The sequence below is a fragment of the Micromys minutus genome (assembly GCF_963924665.1).
Source record: "Micromys minutus genome assembly, chromosome: 24".
Lineage (NCBI taxonomy): Eukaryota > Metazoa > Chordata > Mammalia > Rodentia > Muridae > Micromys > Micromys minutus.
In genome coordinates, this window is record NC_137959.1 from 1,679,063 (window position 1) to 1,695,122 (window position 16,060).

The 16,060-nt window shown below is 44.5% G+C and overlaps 1 protein-coding gene across 1 annotated transcript; it reads right to left on the reverse strand.

Annotated features, from left to right (window-relative positions):
* Positions 1-10,416: 10,416 nt before the first annotated feature.
* Positions 10,417-10,974, reverse strand: LOC308436139 (small ribosomal subunit protein uS4-like; the record flags this gene model as incomplete). Its single annotated transcript, XM_080936953.1, has 1 exon — positions 10,417-10,974. One exon carries the CDS (start codon positions 10,972-10,974, stop codon positions 10,417-10,419), a length of 558 nt encoding a protein of 185 aa, XP_080793079.1.
* Between the last annotated feature and the right edge of the window lie 5,086 nt (positions 10,975-16,060).

The following is a 16,060-nucleotide window of genomic DNA, read 5'->3' on the forward strand; positions in this document are numbered from 1 at the left end:
TGTAATTAAATCCAAGCTACAGAGCTCAACTGAGCCCTGCCGGGGAAGCAAGCAGAAATCCATCAATGCCCAGGAGTGACTGGCAGGTGTTTGCAAACCAAGAAACTCTGAGGATGGCAGGAAGTTCTGAGGCTTGCTGTTTCTGCAGAGAGGCAGCATGGCACAAGGAAAGGGGCCTGGTTTTACAAATTAGACAAACCAGAGTTCTAACTGCAGCAGTCCCATGAACCAGCTGTGTGCTCCATCTCTGCCTCTTTCTAAAGAAAATGTCCAGATTATCAGAGTCCAATCAGAATGCAAGAGGTGATTCTTGTGTTGAGTGAAGGTGTTCTTCAGCCCCCTCCAGTCTTGCTTACACCTGGTTAGGGTCCTACTATACCGAAAATATGGAAGGTGGTCTTCCTTTTCACTTCCCTGCCTAGCCATTGTCCTGCCTCACCATGCTAACTTCCCATCTTTGAAATGGCCCATGGAGAACCAAATGGACCCTAATCTTAACACAAAAGGCATCTCCCCTATTGGGATTCTAGAACATTTCACTTCAAAATTCTGTTTTCCAACACTGAATTACCAGCCTGAAAAGAAAAGGCTATTTATCCAGCATCTGTCCCACTGCTAAGAATTGCTAGCTGGCTTGAAGAAATACTATGAGCTACCATGACAGAAGGAAATTAATTTTCAGTTCCCAAAACTGAGCAGAGAAATCCATAACATGATAGAGCCACTGTCCTTTTCCCCAAGTATATGTTAGAACACATGCACAGCACCCCTACAACCTCCACCTCCAACCACCATCGCCACCACCACTGGAATCATCCTGGACTGACGCATGCCCAGTGATATGACATAGTCATGCCGGCATTTCATATAGAGCAAACAGTGGCAGTCCAGACTAGATCTGACTGTGAGGTGCAATCTGTGCTGACCCCAGGCTCTACGCACCCTAGACCACCTTACATGTTAAATGCTGCCAGGAATCCCTACATCAAATCACAGAAACTGGGACTTCCTTGGACGGAAAAAGTACTAGTGAAGGTCAAGATGAATTCAGCATCACTGCACCTGTTTTATAGAGGAGCAAGTCAGAAAGGTAAGAGATAAGGTCAGCAGGAGGGCTGGGCAGCTTCAGGCTTATGTCTGACCAGTCCTAACACACATGCTACTTTCATGAAGTTACTTGCTCCCATATGTCAAAGCCAAGCTTTTACAAAGTTCCCAGAGTTACAAGAGTTTGGGTCTAGGTCCCTTGAAAGCAAGGCTGCTCCCTCCGGCCTGTGGCTGTCAACATTCAGCAAATAATGGAGTCACTTGGGGACTTGTTAGTTAGTCAGGCAGCAGCCAAATGTGCTTGGGATTAGCACTTCTGGAACTGTGCATGGGCAGAGCTGCCTAGGAACCTTCTTACAATGTACATTTGGAATCAGTTAGTTTGGGGCAGGACTAGGCCTGTATATCTTAACTAGCTCCCAGGTGGGACCTGTTAGCCCAGGGACTGGCCTCTTGAATGACAATGGGCTAGAGTTAGCCAGCTGGTACTTGGAAGACCAGCCCCACCCCGGAGATGTAATAGCTGAATAATTTCTCTCTGCCTCAGAGCCTCAGATTCTTTATATAGCCATGCCTCCATACACATAGATTTTGCCTGCACAGATTCAACCAACCACAGACAGGTTATTTTTTACTGCATCTGGGCTGATTATGCAAAGACTTTCCCATGTTATCATTCCCTGAAAAATACAATAAAATAATCATCTACAGAGAATCACAGTGTATCAAGCAGTAAGAAATTCGGAAGTACTTCTGCACATGGGTTGATTGTACAGGCTCTATTCGAAATTCTGCTGCTAGAGCAAGGACTTATAGAACCTCAGAATTCAGTATCGACAATCCTGTAATTAAGCCCCCGCTAGTAGCAAGGTACACCTATGGATAAAAATATATTGCTTGTAGGTTACTACATCATGATGCTGTTTTAGGAATTCTGTGAGATGATTTTGTAAGTCCCTGAGTACAGCAATGGTTGGAGGAGACCTTCAATCAAGGCGTTGTTGTAGTTATCATCATCATCATCATCATCAAGTCATGTGGCATATCATAAACTTCTAATAAATAAAAGAGAACAATGGTATATCTCCCTTCCCGCTCCCTTTAGAACAAAGGTGAACACAGAGCTGACAGCAGGGCACAGATCTGTGGTTATTTCTGTTTCCACTACCAATGCTAACTTAGCACTGGAACAGCCACCATTTATAACATCTATAATCCCAGAGCTGATCACTCCTCTTCTGCTCCCGGTGTTGTCTCTGAAGTCCTGCGCACATTCCTGGAGCTTGGCCTGGTACACGCTGATGCTGCCATATGCCGGAGGACGTTCTGTCTCTGTGTGGCCTTTTGTCATTTTAGGGTCTAACGTGAGCTTTGTGAGAGCAGAAGCACTTCCCAGAATGCTCTGGGAGATGAGCATCAGTGTACAAGCATTGCACCTGCTCAAGAATCCAGGATAGAAGATAGAGAGCAAGAAGTATGGTCCACAAGAGGCATAGTTGGCCAAAAGCCCTTTGAAAACGGTGCTTACCCTCAAGCAGCACTGCAGATCCCAGGCCTAGGCACTAACTGAATATGTGTGGTACTCACAACCACACAGGGCAGAGCACATGAGCATTTGTGGCTGCTGGAGCTTCATGCTGTCCTTGTTAAGGTCTGGTGCCTGAGAAGCAGCTCCACAGCCCTCTCTTTCCAATCCACTGTTCTGCCTAACCTTGTAGCTGGATACTTTCCTCATGGCCTTCCTTCCCCTGCATGTCTTCTCTCTCCAAACCTCCTGGTGACATAGTTAATTATTTATAAATGAACATTTAAGTGCACCAGAATAAGTGCTATTTAAAGGAACCCTGTGGTGACTCATTGAGTAATTAAAATAATCATTTATTCCATAAGCATTTCTCAGTCATGCCAGGCACTGCAGGGTAGAGAGGGACAGGAGGGGGACAAAGAGCTCTATGTAGCCCCTGGCCTCAGGGAGTTCATTCACTTATCCTTTCATTCAGAAGACATTTATCCTGCAACTTCTAGCAATGCTTCAAGGTAAGGACTGTGGACAAGGCTGAACTCAGCACCCATTCCTTCTCCTAACATACCCAAGACTCATTCGTACACCTAGATGTTCATGATTCCAGCCTGTGGTCTTCAGAGGGGATCTATATGTGTGGACAGTCATCTGCAAGAAAAGGGGACTTTAAATATGACTGGTTTTTTCATAAACTGTCTGGACATTCTAAATAATAGGGTCCTTCAGAAGGAGCCCATAGAAGGGAGGAGCAGTTCAGATCACTGGGTCACTGGGGTAGAACAGAGGATTTTTGTCTCCTGCACCATGTGGACAGAGTTGGTTTCCTTAGGTACATGTTTCAACAAGGCTACCACTGGAAGTGCCAGAAGAATGTTCCCTCCTGCTTCTTCAAAATCCTAGCTGATGACATCTGCTAACAGATGACCCTGACCAAATGGATTCTCTCCTTCTCTGTCAAGCACTTCCCATTCTCCCTCAGTCTTTAGTACTAACTCGGCTCATTTACCTCTACTCCAGTTGAACCCCATGAAGACAGGGGCTTTGCTGTTCTCGTCATTCTATAAGAGTAAAAAGATAAGAACAAAGCCAAGCATGTGCAAGAATCCCTGTCTTAGTCAGGGTTTCTTTTCCTGCACAAAATATCAGGACCAAGAAGCCAGTTGGGGAGGAAAGGTTTATTCAGCTTACACTTTGCACATTGCTGTTCATCACAAAAAGAAGTCATGACTGGAACTCAAGCAGGTCAGGAAGCAGAAGCTGATGCAGAAGCCTTGGAGGGATGTCACTTACTGACTTGCTTCCCCTGGCTTGCTCAGCTTGCTTTCTTATAGAACCTAGGACCAACAGCCCAGAGATGGGACCACCCACAATGGACTGGACCCTTCCCCCTTGATCACTAGTTGAGAAAATGCCTTACAGGGGGATGTCATAGAGGCATTTCCTCAACTGAGGCTTCTTTCTCTGTGATAACTCCAGCTTATGTCAAGTTGACACAAAACCAACCAGAACAGTCCCCAACCTGCTGTGTACTTAAATAATGAAAGTCAATTTGGGCATGGTGACTCAGCCTCAAATCCAGTACTTAGGAAGTCTGAAGACCAGGTACCATAAGTTCAAGGACAACCTGGACTACATAGTGATTTTAAGCCAGCATGAGCTACAGAGTGAGACCATGTCTCAAAAACAAATGAAAAAAAAAAGGGTCCTTGGACAAAGGGATGGGGTATCTGTAAAGTGTAGAGTTGAAGTGAACATCAAACATCAGGAGTTCTGAAACTTTACAGAAGATCTAACCTGATTCTTAGTTTGAGAATCTATTGCTGTGACAAAACACAATGACTGAGAAGTAACTTGAGGAGAAAGGGGCTTATTTGGCTGACACTTCCACATCGCTGTTTTTCATCAAATGAAGTCAGAACAGGAACTCAAGCAGAGCAAGAACCCAGAGAGGGGGACAGAGGCAGAGGCCATAGGAGGGGGTGCTGCTTACTGGTTTGTTCTGGCTTGCTCAGCCTACTTTCTTATAGAACACGCAGGACCACCAGCCCATGAATAACACCACCCTCCCCCACTGATTACAAATTAAGGACATGCCCTACAGCTAGATCTTAAGGCAGGACGTTCTCAGCTGATATGCCCTCTTTTCAGATAATTCTAGTTTGTGTCAAGTTAACATAAAACTAGCCAGAACAAGTGATTCTCTGTCAACTTGACACACAAATATATCACCGTTAACCTACAACCTTTCCTTTCTTGTTCATCCCCAAGATCACACATTAATAATGCTACAACATAAGTTAAAAATTCCCAGCCTTTACAAATTCAAAGACTTTAAAACTCAATGTCTTTAAAAATCCAAAGACTTTTTTAAAACTAAAATCTTTTTTAAAATTTACTCTCTCTACTGTGGGCTCCCATAAAATATCTCCTTACTTAAAGAGGAAAATGCCAGAGCACAGTCACAACCAAATCAAAGCAATGTCCAATATCTGGGATCCACTCAGTCTTCTGGGGTCCTCCAAAGGACTTGGGTCACTTCTCCAGATCTAGCCCCTGCAGCACATACGGATCCATCATCTATTTTTTAGACAGGTTCCTTCCCTGCTGCTGCTGATCTTGATGGTCACCCCATGGTACTGGCATCTTCAAAATAAAGGGACTTCTGCTGCAGCTGGGTTGCCATTTGACCAATCACCTTTCCTAGACTCATTTTATGGTGCCAAGCCTTGATTTTTTTCTGCATGACTCCTTCAATCCTGGGCCTTCAACTGACACTGGGGCTGCAACTTCTCTAATGGCCTCTCTTGACTTCTCACAGGGCCAAGCCTTAGCTGCTCTCAATGATCCCTTCATTCCTTCAAAACCAGTACTACCTGTTTAGCTGTTAACTCGAGACACAATCTTGGCTGCCTGTGGACACATCTATGTCCTGTCTCTCTGGGAAGACTTTCCAGAAGATTTTGTCTCACTGATATTGGTCTCTTCTTAACCACTTCTAACTTCTCAGCTCCAGCTAACTAACATCTATTGTCCCAGAAATACAATGGTGCTGGTTTCTTGTTAGTTGCATCGGATTCTTTAGCCACAGCTGACTAGACACCACAGATTCTCCACACAAATGGCCTGGAAAGGCCTTTGCTTTCCTCTGTAACTTCATAAACCAAGTTTCCATCATCTACATTGCTCTCAACATTCTTATCTTCCAAGCTTCTACAAAACTGCTTACCAAGCACTGAGTACTCAACGACTTTTCTTGCCCAAACTTCCAAAGATTTTTCACAATCCTTACAAAACAACATGGTGAAGTCAATCCCAACAGTACCCCAAAGTCCTGATACCAACTTGTCTTACTTGGGACTGCAATAAAATACCATGACCAAGAAGCCAGTTGTGACTATCACTATTTATCACCAAAGGAAGTCAGGCCTGGAACTCAAACAGAGCAAGAACCTGGAGGCACAAGCTGACACAGAGGCCATGGAGGAATGCTGGTTACTGGCTTGTTCACCATGACTTGCTTAGCCTGCTGTCTGGTTAGCCAGAACTACCAGTCTAGGAATGGCAGCACCCACAATGGGCTAGTCCCTCTCCTATCAATCACTAATGGGAAAATGCCATATAGCTTCTTATTGAGTCATTTTTCTCTGTTGAGGATCCTCTGTTCCCAAGATCTCTAGCTTGTGTCAAATTAACATAGGACTAGCCAGCACACCTGAGCTCTGAGCTTGTCTCTACACCGTACTCATTCAGACTACAATGACATCACATTCCACAACAGTTCTCTAGATCACTTAGCCCAGTATCAGGCATCCTTGTCAGGTCAAATTCCTGAAGAGACAGAAAATTTGTAACTCTACCAGACCTTAGGATATTAGGCACTGGTTATAGGTTCACAGAACAGGGGAGGTCCATGAAAAACACAACCATTCCTGATGAGGCATAAAGTTCAAGGTGTGAAGTAGGCTTGGTCCTAAGGTCATAGCATGCAGAATTCCAGGGAAGTTGACAGAGTTTTGTTTGTACCAGCAAAACAATGAGATCTGGTACCTGGCCCAGGGCATTCAGTGGTTAGTTTCTAGCAGATTGATCAAGGAAGGATCTTAGCTTAAGAGATAGAGAAAGGGCCAAGAGAGACTCTTCACTGGCTTTGGTATTTTTATACACACCAATGAAAGACTTCAGGATTTCCCTATCCTTACTGTTAGCCATCACTGAAAACCCTACTGGAAGCCCCTGTACCCTGAAGCAGCTTTACTTCTCCCACAAGGCTAGTCAAATCCATGTCTGCATGTCTATTGTACCTAAAACATGCTTAGTGTTTAGTGTCTTCCTGGCTGATGGAGATCGTCCCTTGAGTAGAGTTGTCCTTCTATCACCACAGCCCCAGAGCCCCACCTGGCACTTCCTGCCTACTAAACATAATAACAACTTCCACTAAATAGGCTATGTTCTGTTGTCCAGCTTTATACTAAAAATTTTATCCACACTGATGCTTACTTCAAATCTGCAACAGCCCAGTGAGTTGTCTTTATATAGGATTCCTACTTTTTCGGTCAAAGAAATTAAGAAAATTTGATTTTACTAGAATTTACTACATGCCCAAAGAATGAATTTCCTACAGAAGACAAAAGAGGAAGTGACTTAGTGAAATAATTAAGCAGAACAGCCATTTGTTTCTAAGACTCTGGTAAGACAAGCATTAGACTTCACCCAGCATGCCCATAACACAAGAAAGATAGAATTGCTGTGTGCAAGAACACCCCCTTGTTATATAACTTGACTCCATAGGTTCCTTAGAAAGAAAGGCTGTGCCTAGAAATGCTGGCTTCCAGGATGGCTATTCTTTGGGTTTCTTTTCTCCGCTGGTGTTCCCAAATTAAGTACCTATATTATCCCCTAAGCTCTCATTGTGAAATTGTTTATACCTTGAGTATTGTGTTCAACTGTGGCTGTTTAAACACACACAACCCTCTTCTATTCACTCTGAATTTTGATGATAATGGGCTACACCACGAACACTGGCTGATAGACTCAGGTTAAAGTGGATTCTCCCACCAACTGCTTTGTTCTGAAGACTTAGGCCGTTAAACAGCTGGCTGTCACATTGATAGTGACATCACCCAGGCTGAGAATAAGAGTTCTGGGCTCATTCCCAAGCCTTCATAATGTGCTGTCACACCAGCCACAGGCCAGTGAGCTCTGAAGTCTATATAAGCTCAAATGCCAAAGAGCCAGCATCTTCACAGGCTATCCATTTGGATATGGATATGAACCAAAGCTTCCCAGCCTGCCCTATCACTAAAGCTATATGTCAAGCCCCTCAGAGAATAGAATTCATGCTTCCTCATAGATGTCAGCTGGAGCCATGGAAATCATGTCACCATGAAAAGGTCATGAAGTCACAATGGCCTGCCATAGACTTTTGTCATCATGTCACATAAAGACTACACAACACAGATAATTCAAAGAGGACAAATCAAACCACCTCTGCTAACAGCATGGCATAATAGTATATACAGAGCACTCACTGCACCTGAGCCCCACAATGTTTCACATGCACGATTGATTATAAGCTTTCTATAATCATTAGAGGGGATGATTATGAGTATACTCTCATTTTACTATGAGAAAATTGAAGTCCAAATAGGTTGGATAAATTGTAGATGATTTCACAGCCATAAGATATTGGGGTACAGGTCTGGGCTTTAGAAACCCATTGTTGAAGCATCTGCTTTTCCACCAGAATACAAGTCAAGCTAAAGACTGAAGAGATGGCTCAGTGAATAAGAACACTTGTTGCACATGCATGAAGACCTGAATTCTGTATCCCCAGAACACAAAAACAAGTCAGGCATGGCCCCATACACATGTCATCCCACTGCTTAGGCTTGTGGGCTGTCAATCTAGGTCAATTAAGTGAGTGCTCTTACCTCAAAGGAATAAGGTAGAAAGGGATAGGACAGGACATCTAACCTCTGACCTCTGCCCATGCACATGGGCACATGTACCCACACACCCATGCACATCTGTGCCACACAGACATACCATAAAAGAGAGTCAAGTTCAGTTGTGGTGAGTCATATTATCTAAATTGCAGTCCTTCAAACATGGAGTCCTCAGGGACCCCCTCGGAAGTCCACCAAGACTTCTCAGCAAAACCTAAGGGTACAGATAGATGCCCAGAAACTGTGTAAGGATGCCATTGACAACCAGTAGCCTAAGTGACCTGTAGAGTCCTCTTCTCCTTGAACATGATGGCATCTACCTCTACACTCCTGCCCCATCCTGTTCCACTAAGAGTCCCAGAGGAGGGAGCATCTTTGGGACAAGACAGAGACGTGAGATAAGGAAGACACCCAAGAATCAGTGGGGGTGACCTTAGCTCTGGCTCACAACATTGGGGATACAGAACCTGAAGAGGCCACCTCCTATAGCCAAGCAAGAACCCCTGTGGAGCAATAGAGACACCAACCAACCCACAAAACCTTCAACCCAAAATTTATGTTGTCTAATGTAGGCATAGGCTTAGAGCAGAGACTGAGGGAATGGCCAAACAACAAACAGCCCAACTTGAGGCCCATCCCATGGGCAAACTCAAATCCTAACACTATTAATAATACTCTGTTATGCTTTCAGACAGAAGCATGTTGTCCTCTGAGAGATTCCACCCAGCAGCTGACTCAAACAGATATAGATACCCATAACCAAACAGTGGGTGGATCTCGGGAACTTTTATGGAAGAATAGGGGGAAGGATTGTGTGCCCCAAAGGGGATAAGAACTCCACAGGAAGACTAACAGAGTCAACAAACCTGGACCCTTGTGGCTCTTAGAAACTGAACCACCAACCAAAGAATATACACAGACTGAACCTAGGCTTCCTCAAACATATCTAACAGATGTGTGGCTTGGTCTTTAGGTTATCACAAAAGCTGCTGTCTGTCCAAAGAATATATTGTTCCAGCTGTGCCACCTTGTCTGGCCTCAATGGGAGAGAAAGTGCCTAGCCTTGCAAAGATTTGAAGTGCCAGGGTAGGAGAGATATCTGGGGGCCCCAACTGCTCAGAGGAGGAGGGGGATGGGGGAAGGATTGTGGGATGTGGTGAACAATAAGGAGGAAGTAAATGGGATGTAAAGTGAATAAGTAAAAACAATAAAATTTAATTTTTAACAAATAGAGTTCTCTAGGAAGAAACTTCCCACACAGCTAGGGCCCACCTACCTCAAGAAAATCAAAAGGTGCCTGAAACCCTCAAGACCCTCCTTAGAGATTTTGAACACACTTGGTCTCTAAGAAACTGCATTTCTGTAGACATTAGTTACTTTCTTAGTGGAACTGGGCATCAGAGTACTTGGACTCAAGACAACATAGCCAGCTTTGGCATTGCCAGGTCTTCTAGAATAATCTGTCTGACAAAACTTCCTATAGCAAAAGAAATATTCTATCTCTATGGTGTTTAGTGTGACAGCCACTGGCTACACATAGCTATTCATACTTGAAACATGGTCTGGTATGGTTGAGAAATTATATGGTCAATTCTATTTAAGTTTGGCTGACTTAAATTTAAACAGTGAACATGAAGATATTAAGACAGCATCTGAGTCCTACAAGTTATAGGACAATTTGCATTTTGTGTGAGTATGTTTGTGTTCATGTGTGTATGTGCATGTGAATGTAGGTGTTCATGTGGATGCATGTATTACCTTCAGATGTCATTCCTTGGGTGCCATCCATTGGGTTTTATTGTTTGTTTGTTTGTTTTCTTTTTAGTAATCATTTTTTTAACTATCAACTGTTTTATTTTCAACTGGAAAACCAGACAATCCTCCAGTGCAACAAAGTATTAATTAATCCTCCTCATCATCATCACCAGCCCCAGCACCACCCTGGCCTTTCTTGGCATTCTTCCTCTTCAGTCGACCTGGACGGCCACCACCGTAAGGAGATCGAAGGAAGTCCACGATGAAGGATGGAATGTTCACCACCTGCTTTCGGACCCTGATGTGACGTTGGCGGATGAGCACTCGGACATGGTGAATAGATTTGGCCAGGTTCGGCTTAAAGACCTGGGTCTGCAGCCGTCTCTCCAAGAAATCCTCAATCTTCAGGCCCAGGATGCAATCCAGCTTCATCTTGCCCTCGTTCAGCACCACAATGCGAACGAGCCGCCTCAGTAGGGCATTGCCTTCAAACAGACGCCAGGGATCCTTCTCATCCAGTGTCAACAGCTCCCGGGCAGCCTTACGGATCTTCACCAGGGTAAATTTGACCCTCCACACCTCACGTCTGTTCCGAAGTCCATACTCTCCAATCAACTTTAGTTCCTGGTCGAGACGAAATTTCTCGAAGGGTCTCCGTGGGGTCACATAGGTTTTGCGACAAACCCAGCTTCTGGCAACCGGCATGTTGACTTCGCTAGGCCCGCGGCGCCTACGAACTCAGGCCCGTGGCAAAGAGCTTTATTAATCATTTTATTTATTTAAATTTTAAATGATATCCCCCTCCTCAGTTACCTCCTCCACAAACACCTCAACCATTCCCTCTTCCTCCCCCACCCACTCACCCACTCCTGCTTCACTGCCCTAGCATCCTCCTATGCTGAGACATTAAAGCTCCACAGGACCAAGGGCCTCCCCTCCTATAGATGTTAGATAAGGCCATCCTCTGCTACATGTGCAGCTGGAGCCATGGATCCCTTCGTGTGTACTCTTTGGTTGGTGGTTTAATCTCTGGGAGCTCTGAGTGGTCTGGTTAGTTGATACTGTTCTTCCTATGGGGTTGCAATTCCCTTCAGTTCCTTTAGGCCTTCCCCTAGCTCTTCGATTGGAGTCCCAGGGCTCAGTCCAAATTTTGGCTGCGAGTGTCTACATCTGTATGGGTCAGGTACTGGTAGAACCCCTCAGGGATCAGCCATACCAGACTCCTGTTAGCAAGTGCTTCTTGACATCAACAATAGTATCAAGGGTTTGGTGTCTGCAGATGGGATGGATCCCTAAATGGAGCAGTTTCTGGATGAGCTTTTCTTTGGTCTCTATTCCTTTTTTTGTCCCTGTCTTTCCTTTGGACAGAAACATTTCCAGGTTAACATTTCTGAGATAGGTGGATGGCCCCATCCCTCAACTGGGTGCCATGCCTATCTACTGGAGGTAGTCTCTACAGGTTCTCTCCCCTTTGTTGTATATTTCTGCTGAAGTCATCACATTTGGGTCCTGAGAGCTTCTTGCTTCCCTGGTGTCTCTAATTGGCCTGAAGCTCACAAGACCACACCAGGCTGGCTAAAGATCCACTGGTCTCCATCTCCCCAGAGCTAGGATTACAAGCATATGTCACCACACTCTTCTGTGTTCTGGGGGGCTCATGGTTGCATGGAAAGTGCTTCACTGACTGAGTCACTTCCTGGATCATCAGTCTTTATGAGTGCCATAATACAAATGCTCAGAGCAACAAGAAGTACAGGAAAAGCTAATTTGCCCACTTTCTCCATCAGCACAGACACCAGAATCATGAAATTTTTCTTTAAAAAAAAAACCTTTCTCTGTAAGCCAGTTTTAAATGAGTTGCCCAGCAGCCACCTGTAACTGGGTTTACCACCAATTTCTCTGCAAATCTGCTACCAGCACAGCCTCTCTCGTTTCTAAATTGTTTTAAGTTTTTGTTCTCTCCACATCCATTATCTGTTTGATCCTTGAAACAGCTCTGTGAAACAGTCCCTGTGACTCTCACTTCACAGACTAAGAAACTGACCAGATTTAAATGACATCTTCTGAACGTAAAAAAAAAAAAAAAAAAAAAAAAAAAAGTTATTCCCAGTGACAAGTCTCTGGCAATGACCGCTCTTTCTACACTGGGAAATGACAGGAAGCTAGACTCTCAGAGTGGGAGATCTAGCTGCATGTTTCTGGCCTGCAGGGAACATTGACTATATAAAGGGGGAAGGAAACTCCAGGCTTACACAAAGGAACAGATGGATAGGAGGCAAGGACTGGAAACACTCCATTCCAAACACTATGGGAACCAGCTGAAAGGCTCTGTGGGGTTTGTAATACATTCCTCCATATTTGTGGACATGATTTTCTCCTTTAGATAAAAAAAAAAAAAAGAAAAAAAAAAAAAAGGTAGGTGTGTCAATTGACCTTAATATCCTGACAACCTCACCTTGAAGACTTCACTGAGTGCTTGTTCCTTGCTGGTACCCCCACTATACTTGAGAGAGACCCAGAAAGAAGGAGGCACCACACCCTGTCCTCCAGAAACATTGCCAGTGAGGCATTGTCAAAAGTTCACGTAACTAGGACATTCAGAAAGCTTCTTGAAGCACAAAGACCAGTGTTTGCCACCTCAGTCTTCTCACTCTCTGATCCTGGTTTAATCACACAATGTTTCTGAATTTTTGTTCTTCATGCAAAGTAGAACCCTACCCCTTCCCTCCAAGGCCGTGGTAAGGGCAGGGTAGATTCCAAGCACTGCCTGCCAATGACACCTGCATATTATGTCCTACCCCCGTTCCTTTCCCAGCCAGTGGAGAAAGGAACCCTCACTTGCCAGAATTCTCTTATGGTTTAATATGGCTCATCTGTCCCATATTCCAACTCCACAATGAGCTTCCCAGCCTTGCTGGATGCCCAAATAAAGTAGTCCAGGTCTACCTGTAGAAGTGGACTACAAAAACATCCTGGCTACAGTGACAAGGAGCAACAGTTCTAACTTCAGAACCAGTTTTTCAGCCATATTCTTACATAATTACGTTGGATCCTCTTACCCTAGCTGGAATAACTGGCTGGGCCTCAGTGCTAGAGGATATGCTTAGTCTTGCTGTAACGTGATGTTCTAGGCTGGCAGAACCCAAGGGAGACTTCCCTTCTCTGAGGAGAAGTGAAGTGGGCAATGAGGGGAGGGATTAGTGAGAATGGGACAGGGAGGAGAAGAGGGAAGGGACTATGACCAGCACCTGACATGGATAAAAAAAATTAATTAGTAAAAAGTATATATTTACATTTTCACCCTTCCATTTTCTCCCTCTAACCCCTCCCATTATCTCTCCTCCACCCACCTTACTTCTCAAAGTCATGGCTTCTTTTACTTTGCTATTGTTACATATATGCAAGAACCAGATGCAGAAGTTAGGCCACTGATGCCAGAGGAGACATCAATATAGACAATGGAAGAGCACCCGCGTCAGCTTGTAGAACTTAGGTTTGAGATCACTTGTGGGGCCAAAAACCGTGTAACTGGGGAAATTAGTCCAGAGCCAGAGTGAGATCAAAACATATCCAAACCCCAAAAAATCTCATCCTGAGTCTGGCAGAAAGAGGACTGCTTCCTCCTAGCTCTGGTTCTGTATATTCCGGCATAGGTAAGATTTATGACCACCACCTCCAACATCCTTGAATATGCTCCTGATGGCCAGATTACAGGTTAAATTTTCTCTCACCCTATAAGGACATGACCAGCTACCACCTGGAATTCTCTTCATGCAAATGAAGCACCAGCCAATCATGTACACTCACATGCAAAACTCCCACCCACTTCCAAAGCTTTATATAGCTTTTGTTACCCCAATAAAAGGGAGCTGTTTCACTGAAAAATGTCTCCAGAGAAGGTTGCTTCTCCCACACTCATGCCAGCCAAGATCCTACTAAACCTGCCAGCCTGTGCTTCATTTCTTCTAATCCAGCCCATCTACAGCAGGGCCTAGATACCCCAAGGAGTAAAGCAGACCTGGCCAGCAGTGACTGCCCTAGGATTAGATCTTAATTCTCATGTGTATTAGCCATGAGACCTCACAAGTGTATTTACTAATCTCCATGCCCTTTCTTCTAAATGACCTGTTATTAAATTCAGAAAATTAGAAGTAATATTTGTAAAGAGGTTTTATGGTAGCCAGCACAGAAAAGACAGACAATTAAGGTAATGTAGTTAGGAAAATCACAGATTTGGGAAGCAGACACCTGGGTCTCTAATCCCGGATCCTTCAGTATTAGGTTACAGAACTTGGAATAAGTAGGTTAACCTGTTTGAACCCAGGCATATCGCTGACTAAATGGTATTTAATACTTTACTACAAGGAGTGATGTGGTTAGGTTTTATTAAATATATACAGGCAGGCTATATGGTTAAATTATCATGGTTGAAGCTTCTCTGCCTCTTCTAGGAGACTCAGTCTCACGGATAAACATCCTTTCGTCTTGGCCAAAGCAGAAAGTTGCTGTCCTGAGAGCTTCCAACCAAGATCCTACTCATCTATACTATAAAGCAAGAATGGCTCAGTGGTAAGAAGCAGTTCTGCTCCTTCAGAGGACCTGAGTTCAGCTCCCTGCTCCTGTGACACAGTAGCTAAGAACTGCCTATCACTCTAGTTCCAGAGGATCTGGTAACCTCTTTGGCCTCCATGGGCATTTCTCATATGTGGTGGACAGACATACATGCAAGCACTTATATCTATAAGCATAAATAAACCTTTTTTCTAAGTAGAAAGGATCTCAGGTATCCCTGGAGCTGTGCACAGTCTCTTCAAGTGCTTCCTCTAGCAAGAGCTGCTGAACTTGAATTTCAGTGGTTCCCTCTCAGCAGAGTCTCTCCCAGGCTTGAGACTCTTGTCAAGGTCACCTGGACTCACAGACTCAGTTTGCTCCCTTAAACTTGGCTCCCCTACTTCATGGTTCAATTGTAACCACCCAGAGGGGAACAGAATGCAGGTGAAGTTCAGTGCCTCCGCATTTCACGCCAATACTAACATCTGCTTTGGAGTAGTGAGGAAACTGGAGACACAGCCTTAAAGACCTTGGCTTTGTCAACCCTGTTCCAGATGAACAAATAGGTACATTCTCACTCCTCCTAGCAGCTCAGCTGTGAGAAGTTCCAGGTTGTGGTCTTCCTACCCTGCCTCTTGTTCCTGTGCTGCTCTTGATATAAGACCTAGGGAAGGTATCTGTGCATGCACAATCTGCCAGGCCCTGAGCTATATAGGAAAGCATGCTTTTCTGAACAATGCAGGTCTACTTAATGCCACTGAGGTAGTCAAGAATTTTATCAGTGTTACACTGTCACAGTTGTTCTTTCATCTAATATAGAAGAGGACCCTCCAGTTAGGATACAAAAGGCTACAAAGGTTTACTGTTCTCAGCATGGGCACTAGAAAACTACATCAAAAAATGCCATATTTTAAGTTCCTACTGAAGGATGCAAAGACACTTAAATAAGCTGGATTGATAGATGACTGAGTCCCTCCTCAGTGAGACAGGAGGAGTTGCCATTGTCATCCCCTGGACCAACTGTTGGGTCAACCTGAGCAGATAAATGAAGTCCACCATAGGCAGGGAACTTTGCTGGAGCAAAAACAAGCCAGCCTGGCTCTGTGACAATGTGGGTTGGAATGACAAATTGGAATCTGGAAGAGTCCAAAATGTAGCAATAAATCTCCTAGGTCAACAAGCCTCCCCTGCAGTGACTGCTGAGTAAGCAGCTGGGAGTGGGGACAGTGGCAGGCAGAGA